The sequence below is a fragment of the Ctenocephalides felis genome, unplaced genomic scaffold, assembly GCF_003426905.1.
Source record: "Ctenocephalides felis isolate EL2017-DRISC unplaced genomic scaffold, ASM342690v1 CF-g0.4_SCAFFOLD_01604, whole genome shotgun sequence".
Lineage (NCBI taxonomy): Eukaryota > Metazoa > Arthropoda > Insecta > Siphonaptera > Pulicidae > Ctenocephalides > Ctenocephalides felis.
Window position 1 is genome coordinate 29,602,737 of NW_020537758.1, and position 12,021 is coordinate 29,614,757.

General features: G+C 28.6%; 3 protein-coding genes and 1 pseudogene across 4 annotated transcripts; 1 reads left to right on the top strand and 3 right to left on the bottom strand.

Moving 5' to 3' along the window:
- Positions 1–592: 592 nt before the first annotated feature.
- LOC113372137 (NADH dehydrogenase [ubiquinone] flavoprotein 1, mitochondrial-like) lies at positions 593–3,468 on the bottom strand. The gene is made up of 9 exons (XM_026612458.1): positions 3,368–3,468; positions 2,872–3,096; positions 2,533–2,714; positions 2,350–2,460; positions 2,003–2,233; positions 1,657–1,889; positions 1,424–1,591; positions 917–1,020; positions 593–829 (listed from the first exon to the last, which is right to left on the bottom strand). The coding sequence occupies exons 1-9, from the start codon at positions 3,411–3,413 to the stop codon at positions 690–692; spliced, it is 1,440 nt and encodes a 479-aa protein (XP_026468243.1). The 5' UTR covers positions 3,414–3,468; the 3' UTR covers positions 593–689.
- Positions 3,469–3,875: 407 nt separating this feature from the next.
- LOC113372579 (elongator complex protein 6-like) lies at positions 3,876–5,475 on the bottom strand. 2 transcript variants are annotated; one of them, XM_026612927.1, is made up of 2 exons: positions 5,357–5,475; positions 3,876–4,693 (listed from the first exon to the last, which is right to left on the bottom strand). In XM_026612927.1, the coding sequence occupies exon 2, from the start codon at positions 4,684–4,686 to the stop codon at positions 3,961–3,963; it is 726 nt and encodes a 241-aa protein (XP_026468712.1). In that variant the 5' UTR covers positions 4,687–4,693; positions 5,357–5,475; the 3' UTR covers positions 3,876–3,960. The 2 variants fall into 2 exon arrangements, with proteins under 2 accessions (XP_026468712.1, XP_026468711.1); XM_026612926.1 differs by lacking the exon at positions 5,357–5,475 and adding an exon at positions 4,813–5,150.
- On the top strand, positions 4,851–7,592 carry LOC113372578 (annotated as a pseudogene).
- A 708-nt stretch (positions 7,593–8,300) lies between these two features.
- On the bottom strand, positions 8,301–10,660 carry LOC113373618 (diacylglycerol kinase epsilon-like; the record flags this gene model as incomplete). The annotated part of the gene is given in 10 exon segments (XM_026613905.1): positions 8,301–8,417; positions 8,481–8,623; positions 8,954–9,119; positions 9,184–9,352; positions 9,412–9,613; positions 9,686–9,850; positions 9,929–10,076; positions 10,171–10,448; positions 10,451–10,544; positions 10,622–10,660. Coding segments are annotated over 10 exon segments (1,521 nt in total), but the record flags the coding sequence as incomplete, so codon positions are not given.
- Positions 10,661–12,021: the final 1,361 nt, after the last annotated feature.

Below are 12,021 nucleotides of genomic sequence, written 5' to 3' on the forward strand. Positions count from 1 at the left end.
ATTTTTATAAACATTGTAGTATTTTTACACCCATTGGACTTATGTACATCAAATTATCAGATATTTTATAGAGATTTTAATACTGTGTACATATTTTGTGTAATTTTTTTTTTTGGGTTCAGTACCAAGATTTTTAATTTCAGTATGGAAAGTTCTAGCAATTTGAATTAAGGCACGATGCCATGCACCCCACTAGTTAATAGAAATGTTTAAAAGATAAATTTGGTTATAATTCTTCTCCCCTAGAACCCGGTTATATAATATATTTCAGAATTCAGGCGGCACCCTGAATCATATTGGTAGAGTGGCTCGGCACACCACAGTTAAAAGCTTGCCGACCCCTGATTTAAAACATAGAAACGATATGTAAATGTTTAGATAAAGTTTAACACTTGCCAAATCAAAATTTCAAAATTGTATTGATATTTCTTATTAAGCTAGATACAAATTACCAACAAAAAATATAAAGCTGCAGCTTTTTGTTAAAATATATTCAACCTTAATTCAAACAATATATACAAAAATTGAATAATCTGCTTGTTCACATAATTTGGATAAAAGTTTAAGACATTGCATATACATTTTATAAAATAAAATGATTTCAAATAAGAAAATGAATTGATATCTACAAGTTGCTTGAAGGATTATAATTAATTTATTATAGAACATTCTAAATTTTAACTAAATATTTATATTTTACACGAAGCTTTAAGATTAACATTTTGCTGATTAAATTTCTCCATGCGTTGTTCAATTTCAGGTCTGAAATGACGAATTAAACCTTGTACGGGCCAAGCTGCACCATCACCTAAAGCACAAATTGTATGACCTGAAAACAAAATTATACCATAAAACATAGCAATTTATACTGCCAAGTAAGAAAGAAAAATATTGCAATGAATTATTTGATTCTTACCTTCAATTTGTTTACTAATTTCCCATAACATGTCAATTTCATCAGGTCGTGCATTACCGTCTACAAATCTGTACATTATCTTGTTCATCCATGATATACCCTCTCTAAAATATTAAATCACAAATATTTGAAACAAACTGATTCACAAATTCTTAGAACAAATCTTAACACTTTATTTTCAAAAACTTTAAAAGAGTTTATAAAAATTACACGTCTCAGGGCCGGGTATTTCGACCCGCTAGAGAGCACATATTACTTATACATTTTGTCCGCTATACATATTAGGTTGGTCTGTCAGAATACCCGATAATACAGAGTTGTATTAATCCAAAAATTAACATGTACTTTCCACCATTAAAAAATCAAAAACGTGATAAAGTAACAACTGCTGATAATACGTAAATACCGTTCAATGTTTTAGTAACAATTTTGAAGTTCTTTTGAGCATATATAAAATGCCCACACACCCAATATATTTAAAAAATAATAAATATGATATCTTCATACCTGCAAGGAGTGCATTGTCCACAAGATTCATGCTTGTAGAACATTATCAAGCGTGCAATAGCTTTAATAATATCAGTCTGCTTATTCATCACTATTATAGCAGCTGTACCTAATGAAGTTTGGCATGCAACAAGCCCATCAAAGTCCATTATTGCTTCTTCACACACCCTGCAATAAAATATTATTTATCATCCTTTTTAATTAGGCTTAGTTTGGTTATTTATAAATCATACTTTTTAGGAATAAGAGGTGTTGAAGATCCTCCTGGAATAATAGCCAGCAAATTATCCCAACCACCTTGCACACCACCAGCATGTAATTCAATGAGCTCCTTTAAAGGAATGCTCATTTCTTCTTCTACTGTGCAAGGGTTGTTGACATGACCAGATATATTAAATAATTTAGTGCCAGAATTACGTGTTCTGCCAAAGCTTGCAAACCAATTTCCACCACGTCTACAAATTGTCTGTGTAGATAAAATATAACTATATAAATAAATAAATGTATATATTTATAAATAAAATAATATGGATTATAAATTTATAATCTATAAATTCGATCAGCGAAATAAAAACTCACTGGAGCAACTGCAACAGTTTCAACATTTGTTACAGTAGTTGGGCATCCAAAAACACCAACATCAGCTGGGAAAGGTGGCTTCAATCTTGGCTTTCCTTGTTTGCCTTCAATGGATTCAATTAAAGCAGTTTCTTCTCCGCAAATATAAGCACCAGCACCGCGATGCATAAATACATCAAAATCATATCCTGAATTACATGCATTCTTTCCAAGTAAACCAGCTTGATAAGCCTGAATAAAATAAATATAAATGAATAAGTTTATAAATATATTTTTTATAGTTATTTATTTCTCTTGACTATTTTTGTATAATAATTATTTAGAAATAATATATAGACATTACTCACTTCTGCTATGGCAACTTGCATATTTGATGCTTCATTATAAAATTCTCCTCTAATGTAAATGTAGGCAGCTCGAGCGCCCATTGCTCTTCCTGCAATTAAGCAGCCCTCCACCTAAAAATTCATATTTAAGTATTGGAAGTACAAGATAAAAACATTATTAAGACTAAAATGTAAAAAAAATACCAATTTATGAGGGTCATGTCGCATTATTTCACGATCTTTACATGTTCCTGGCTCTCCTTCATCAGCATTAACCACAAGGTATTTTGGCCTTCCATCTCCTGGTTTGTTCATGAAAGACCATTTCAAACCTGAAGGAAAACCAGCACCTCCACGACCTCTGAGTCCAGAAGTTTTAATTTCATCTAAAAGGAAATCATATTTAAATTATATTTGTTATTGTTATTGAAGTATTGATTTGAGATTATATGTAAACTATAAAAAATAAACAAATCAGACTTCATTATAATCTGCAAATTTAATAATATAGAATTTAATATTAATAATATAAATATAACTCACTTATGATCCAATCAGCTCCCTTAAGAATGATTTCTTTAGTTTTATACCAATCTCCTCTTTTCAAAGATCCTTTCAATCTCCAATCGTGACGTCCATAAAGATTTGTAAAAATTCTGTCTTCATCTTTAAGAGGACCAAATTTAGTACGTGTTTGTGGAGGTGGAGTGCCTGGTGGTGGTGGTCCACCGCTGTTATGTCTAATTGTAAAAACTGGGCTAATTATGCCTGAAAAAAACCATTGAAAAAAATGAGGTTAAAAATCGGTACTAAAAAACTAATAACGTGTAGAATATATCTTATAATAGTATAAGACTTGGGGAGAATTCAGATCATTAATTGTCAAGAAAATATAACAAATAACAATATAAATATGTAGGTTAGATAATATTATATAATATGTCATAATTGATTATAACTAAAACAAGCTTAAACATATACAGAATTAAGACGGGCAACTTATTCCATTTTATAAATATGTTAGTTTAGGCTTATATACCCAATTGTGTTTTAGCCAAATTAACACGAAATAATACTCCAGCCATTTTTGACGGCTAATGAACTGTCACACACCGTCTCACTGTCACCAGCCAACATTTTATCACAACACTATTTCTTTTCTATCTAACTTCAGTACGGTCATAGGTTACTCAGGTAAAATAATAAAAGCGCGATTTATGAATTATGGTATTGATTTTAGTTATTTATCTACCTACTTTAGTTACGATCTTATGCTTATTTATACATATTTTAGTCTTATTTATCCATGATTACGACATCAAAGTCTCTTGAACTTCAGCTAAACATATTTGAAAAATCTTTTTTGATAAACATTTCGCTTTTGGCTTTTTGCTAATTTCTATTAAGTTAAAGATTCTAATTTGGTAACTCATTTCTAAATAAACTAAAACAAAATGCTAACATTATAAAAATATGTATTATTTGTTAAATATGAAATTGATATAACATATTTTAATAATCAATCAACTCACAACAAACATCCTCCTTTTCGCATTTCATTTTACATATAAAAAAAATATTTACATGTACTTAATTTTTATAAATATACAAAAAATATATACAAACATAAATTTATGATACAAGTCCAGGAGCAAATACTTTTACAAATCTATCATGTAGTTTGTAATGATAAAGACTTTGTTTATTCCACAAATTTTCTTTGGTCTGAGCATTCATTTCAGATATTTCCATTTTTCCTGAAACATTACTGCTGAATCCAGTTTTCAACGGACTTATACAAACATGAGTATTTGATGAATGTTGAACTAAATTAGCTACGACTAAGTCATACTCTGATGAAACATGTACATTTAAAATGGCATAATTACCAGGTTTTCTGTAGATTAAACTCTTAACTTGTTTAATCAACATTAAAATTTCTGAAAGTGTAAATTCCATTTCAAACAAATGGCTTAAATCATCTATTATTAGCAATACATGTTTATCAGATTTAAGCATTTCTTCTACATTATCTTCGATTTCTTTTAATAAAACTTTTTTTAAATTCTCATAGCTAGAGTCTTTTAATACTAATTTCATTGCCTCAATTGTTTTGATTGCCCCTTTTTCTTTAAGAGCATTCAAGTTATAACCTAATTTCATTCCAACATTATGGTAATGATGAAACGTATTATGCAAGGTAACAAAGCAAACATTGTACTCGGCCTGAACATATTTTGATAATAAGCAGCTAATAATGAAGTGTGCATCAGAGCCATGTTCTTCTCGGATACCAATGAGACCACCTTTTGGAGAAGATATATCTAAACCAATCGCAGACAAAACTTCTGCAGCCATTTTATACCTTGAAATGAATTATTATCAATTATAAATGATTGTTAATAGTTAAATTGATAATAATTTTAAGAGTAAGAGTAAAGTAAATATTTTGTATATGTAATAAAAAGAAAACAATGTTATTACAGATTTTCAATGGTTGTTTTCATTAATTGCTCATAAATATGCCTCATAAAGAGAATCTAATTAGAGTTTATCCCAAATATTTTTGGGAATATTAAATAAAATCAATATTTATTTCCACGTCCAGTCCGATTTGCAATTAACTTGTTTGAGAATGACGAAACATGTAATATAGATAATGTAGAGGTCATTTTGTACGCCTTTCTATCATATCCATTGAACCAATCCAATGGGATTCTCACGTTCAATATGAATGTCATAGACCATACACGTCACACTGGCATAATTAATACATAACAAAGTCACAATGGCAACTGATATCATAATAAAACGTTGAATAATCGCAGTAAGTCTCCTTTAATAAGTCAATGGATTAACGAAAATTATTATATATTGATGTATCCATTACAGAAAAGCAAGGTTAAGATGTGTTTGCACAACATGTTAGAACAATTTTAAACATAATTTGTGCAAACAATACAATAGATTTAAACTGAAATAAATTGTTTATTCAATTCACGACATTTCCATAATTGATATAACTCACCTTATTAGATAACACAGAAATTTAAATTCGCAAATGACTAGGGCTATTCAGTTCGCTCTCGCAGTAACTACGAGCACGTTTTTAAATAGTTAATACACCGACCGCAAGGTGTTAATTTTATTTGAACATTAATTTTAAATATAATAAGATTTGGACATAGAAATTATTAAAAAAAATATTAAGAATAAAGAACAAAGCAATAAAAAAAATAAACTTTTTTTTATTATTGAATATTTTCAGTCTATTATTGAAAAAAATATTTTTATTTTTTTTTATATTTACACAAATATCTATTATTATTTTTATTATGTAAAAAATATTGATTCAAGTGTTGTGATATAATAGGTGGCAATGTCAGGGTTACAAAGTAAAAAGAAATCTTATTGGTACTTCGGAGGATTAGCATCTGCTGGAGCAGCATGCGTAACACATCCTTTAGATCTTATTAAAGTTCAACTTCAAACTCAGCAAAAGGGAAAAATATCAATAGGTCAACTCGTAGTAAACATATTTAAAAATCAAGGTATTGCATAATGATAAAATTACATGATTGATGTTCTAAAAATAATGTTCACATATGAAAATTTTGTGTTTATATATATATATATATATATATATATATATAAATGTGTGTGTATGTATGTATGATTTTAATTGATACATTTTCTGAACAAAGCTTACTTTTTCCCTCGATGAGTTATTTATTTAAATTTTAAATATTTCATTCTGTTTCGGAGATTATAGGTTGTTGTATCATTTTCTATAATTATTGATAACAAAAATAAAAATTATATATTTATACACTTTTTTAATCATTTCAAAATTGCAAAAATCAATAGTATTATTAAATACTCTTCATTATTATAGCTTGACTTATTTTTGAATATCATTTTTGGAAAATGTGCGCTCAGATAATTGTTGATTGTTTTTAAAAAATATTGGGTTACAAAGGAAAAGAGTGAATTCTTTCGGTTTTGAAATAATTAGAAAAGTGTTGAAATATATAATATATATTTTTTATTTTGTTTGTTCCTGAAGCATAGTCTCGAAAACCTAGTATAATATAATTAAAATAAAGTTAATTTTTCAAACAAAAAAAGCTTTTGTTCAGAATATATATATATATATATATATATATATATATATATGAAAACTTAATACTTCAACTCACAATCTGTTATAATGATGTCCAGCGATTAATTAAAATTTGAAATTTGCTTCATATTAAATTCAAATCTGTTTTATAGCATGCAATAGAAAATAACCAATAATTTCTCCAGGAATCACAGCGTTTTATGCCGGTCTGTCAGCTTCGTTATGTCGTCAACTAACTTATTCAACAACTCGATTTGGAGTATATGAAGTTGCCAAACAAGCAATAGAGAAATCCAATGGCCCAGCACCTGGATTTGTGACTTTGATAGCCTTAGCCAGTGCTTCAGGTGCAGCAGGGGGGTTTGTTGGCACACCTGCTGATATGGTGAACGTGAGAATGCAAAATGATGGAAAATTGGCCCCTGAATTGCGAAGAAAGTAATAACGATAGTGTGAAGACATTATGTTGTTTTCCTAGCAACAACACTTTTCTTAACAAAATTAAAGCTTTTGCAAATTATGAAGACTGACACAGATCTTATTATGATTTTAGCTATCGAAATGTGTTCCATGGGCTCTATAGGGTATTTGTAGAAGAAGGTGTACGAGGTCTCTTTTCAGGAGCATCCACTGCTACTGCAAGAGCGATTCTGATGACTGTGGGCCAAATTGCATTTTATGATGCCGTCAAAGGTCAATTACTTAAGTACAACTTTAAAGATAATACATCCACTCATTTTCTTGCCAGTTTGACCGCAGTAAGTACGAGAATGTAACTAATCTATATAGAAATGATCTTAGCATTTTTATTATCAACTCTATAGGGCGCCATCGCCACAACTATGACTCAGCCATTAGATGTAATAAAACAAGGTCTATGAATGCAAAGCCTGGTGAGTTTAAAAATGTATTGGAGATTATTTATTATACAGCTAAACTAGGACCAATGGGCTTTTTCAAAGGATACATTCCAGCATTTGTGAGGCTGGGACCTCACACTATTTTAACGTTTATATTTTTAGAGCAGTTGCGAATGAATTTTGGATTTGTACCAAAATCATGAGATATATAATAATAATGCTTTAAAATGATATTAAAATAATCATGTCAGGTAAAAACAATGCCTAAATTTATCAAAATGGGAACAAGGTAAATAGGATATAATAATATGAATATAAAATGCATTAACATACATTCCATAAACTATATTTAGAAAAATATATAATAAATGAGTTTGTTTTAAATAAAATAAACTGTTTATATTAATAAGAGCAACAAGTGTGATAAAAATGATCGTAATGCTCAGTACTAATTACTCTCATTAATCACAGTTCACAATATTCATAAAATAAACTCATTTCCTTCTCTATATTTTTTTATAATATTGAATAGATTTTATAAATATAAATTATTAAATAGACAAATGTACAAATGACAAAGTGCAAAATGAAACAAATCATTCCACAGAGAGAATACTCGCCACAATTTTAATATATAAATTTTAATATATGTACTTATGTTAGATGTTTTACTATTTATAGAGACAAACAAATCCTCGATATTAATATAATGTTAAGACATCATATTATGTATATAAAAATTATATATAACTTGTTACAAAAAATAAATGCGTTAAAAGAATGAAAGGGTTTGTAAATATTGATAATTAATTTGAACAGACTTCCAGGTTCGTCCAAGTTTAAAATAAGTTATATTTGGTTTAACATAATCACAAATAAAAATATTATCAAATCAGATATTAAAATTAGAACTGAGTTCTGATTAAACTGAAATTAAACTAAAATATTTGAAATAAATTAACTCTCACCTTCAATAATTTGCTACCTAATTAAGAAACCACCTTAAGAACTTTAACCTGTCCTGATAAAGATATTTTTATATTCGCGGGAGCTTGAATCCAAGGCTCGCCGTCTATTTGAACAGGAGTCGGTTTAAGTAGCCTCACCTAAAAAACAATAATAAAAGATTGAGCTACATGTTTTAGAAGTCCTCTTTATTTAAATAATACCTCAATAACACGTGCTTGGCCTATCCTTAATGGCTGAGATAGTCCAACTTGTAATTGAGCGATATGGAATGATGAAGTTATTCCCAAAACTTCGATAATACCATCACTTGGGCTTTGCACTGTACCATCAGCATCGCCCATATCTTAATAAGAATTTATATTGAAATTTATGCATTTTAAAAATTATATAAGAAAGAGTAAAAAAAAATTAATTTTGTGGTTAGGAATATTATCACATGCTATTATGTGGCTTCTCTAATTAAAAAGTAAACAAAGTCAACTTGGACAGTAACAAATATCTATGGAATATAGATTAGATCCATAAAATATTTTAATCTTTTTAATACACATGGAAGTTTATAACATCTATAGATAAATATTTATTATGTTAGTACAAGGGATATTAATATAAAGGTTAATTAAAAAGATAAAGCATTACAATTAATTTCTATAAGATTTATTAATATAATTACCCCATAATTTTACCCCAGCGCCCCAGCATTTGATATTCAATAGCACAATACTTTCTACTGGGGGTAAATTTATAACTCGACCATCCAAAATTAATTCTAATTTTTGCTCCAATCCTTTATTTGTGGGTGCAACAACTTGTTGAGTTCCATAACACAAATAAAGAAACTGTAATAATTAAAAATAAGTATTGTTTAACTATATACAAGTATAAAATTATGTATGCATATACCTTGTTAATTAATCTACTACTCATCAAATAGAATTTACTTTCACGTGCTTTATGAAATCCTAATGTCACTTCTGCATCAACACCAATACTTAAATAATTATATAAAACTTTGGTCTGAGTATAGAGGGTTGATGTAAGCCTGGTGCATTTTGCTATTTCTACATCCCACCTAAAAATGAAAAGAATTTTGAAATATTTAAAGTTGAAGCTTTAATATTATTGAATTACCTGTCCAGATTAATTGTATCGGCGGATTGTATCTTTTGCAATATTATTTCTGGTTGAATAATATCTGGAGGTTCTGCACCCCAACCCAAAGATCGAGACAAATCATTTCCAGTACCAAGTGGAAATATTGATACTAAAGGTTCTGGTTTGAGTTTCATTTCTCGAATAGTATTCAGAACCCAAGCAACCGTTCCATCACCACCTTTCATAAATAAAAATCATGATAGTTTTTTGTGGGAACCACAATTTCATAATTATATTAAAGAAACTCTACCTGCTATAAGGATTCGGCACACATTTGGAGCAACTAATTTGACCCAATGCAAGGCTTGAGCTGGTGTTCGATTTTTTCCTATAATCATAACTTGAATAGGATTCAGAATAAATCTAAATAATGATAAAATTTCTTCAGCATCACTACTTCCTGATTTTTTGTTAGCTTTTCATTTTAAAAAATTAAAATCAGTTACTGTAAGTTTACTTTTAATTAAATGAATGCTTTCATTGTCAAAGTTACCAATTATTATCAATGGACTCCAACCAGGCCACTCAGGTGGATTCACAGAAATAATTGTTTGTTTCCTTCTCATGCGAGTTCTGATTTTTGTAGGTTTAATACTGGTTGGTGGTACTATCATCAAGCGATAAGGACCGAGATCACATGTCTATTAAAAACGTAATTTTTATCCAATTTAATTAAATCCTTAAGAAATATCCAATTTCTTAAGAAATATGTGCATTTATTAATAATAGACTTACTTCAGGAATTCTTGATAAACATGTGCCATGAATATTCCTATGACACCAGCAACAATGAAAATCTCCTTTCCAAGGATCTGTAAATTCATTATTACAGATTGCACACTCTTCTGTCCATCGACCGATGCAATTGTGCCTAATGTTAGAAATATAAAGTATAATTTCAAGTCCTGTTTTTGAAGATGAAGGAATGAAATGAATATAATTACCTTTAATCCAATGATGTTTCAAAGTTTTAGTCTGTGTTATTGCTTTACATTTAATATCGTTATCTGCTTTTTAATGCAAGGTTTATCAGCACAGACTCCACAACAATCACAATAAAAACTTGAAGTAGTTACAAGCAAGGAATCACAAACAGCGCAAAAACGAGCCTGAAATATAAACTCAATATTAATAATAATCCAAATTTAGTTACAAAATAAATTGTTCTGCATTAAAAGGATATTACATGTGTTTTATATGTCGCGGGAACCCACTGTTGCCAGTTATGATTTTATCAAAAATCCTATTGGAACAGGTCCTTCATCTAGGAAAAGTTTTATAAAATTCACTACAATAAAAATATTAATAATCCCACTATTAACGGCCAATTAATACAGCAACTAGAACCATAAGAAAATCCATCTTAACAATTATTGATTATTTAAGGCATTATAATAGAATTAATCAAGGTTGCAAATTATTGATTTGGTAATAAAGCTTTTAAAAAAGACATGTTTTAGTGACATTCATATAACACGTCAATCGCTTTTTGCGTACATCATTCTGAAGAATTGTTTATAAACAAACGACGTCATCTTGAAACTGTCACAAAATGTCAAAGCGAAAGTTGGTGGTACATTTTTTCCATAGATAAAAGAAGAGTAATAGATCGCTCTCTCGGGCCATATTCGTTGCCACATTCCTGTGTTTAGTTGAAGCCCCGCGCTACAGATGGCACTAGTCGCCTGAACGGGTGCGTATAAAAATACTATAGAATGAACCAAAATTATATGGACCGTTTAATTCAAATTTAAAAAAAGAAAAATTGAAAAAAAAAAAAATTTTGAAGCATTTATTTTTCACAAAAACATTCTACATTATATCTACATAGTTCTCTTTATAAACAAAGCACACATAGCATAAAAAGGTACATAAATATACACATTATCCACAATGTATATATATATTATATATATATATATATATATCATATTATATAACATTATTATTTATAATAAATAGATGGTAGTAAGCTGTAAAAACTGTGCGAAAAGCATAAAAATTACTTAAATGTACACGCTATCCACAATGTATATATATATATATACAAATATTATATATATTATATATATATTACATATATATATATATATTACATATATATATATATGTGTGTGTTGTAATATCATTTTAGCATATCAGCCTTTCAAGCTGAGCACAAAAAGAATAGAAATGTACATGAATGTATATATTATTTATATATATACATATACATATATAACCACAATTCTTTGATTGATATTGATTCAGATCAATATATAACCAATATATATATATATATATATATATTACATATATATTTATTTTGATTAACATTAAGTTACATAATATCTATGATGTACAGTCTCTATTTGGGAATCTTTTCTGCGCTATTGTTAATGTGCATTCAAAGTTGTTCAAAATGTCATTATTATCATTGTCTTAAAGAAAAACAACAATCATTGATTTATTATAACAGTACTTAATAGTTTCTTATAGCATCTACAATAAGACATTTTAGAGTAAAGCTATTGACATCTCTTTCAGAATGTCAAATGCAATAAGCAAGTGCACATTAAGGGTGTTTTATCCCTTTGCTTTTTAGAA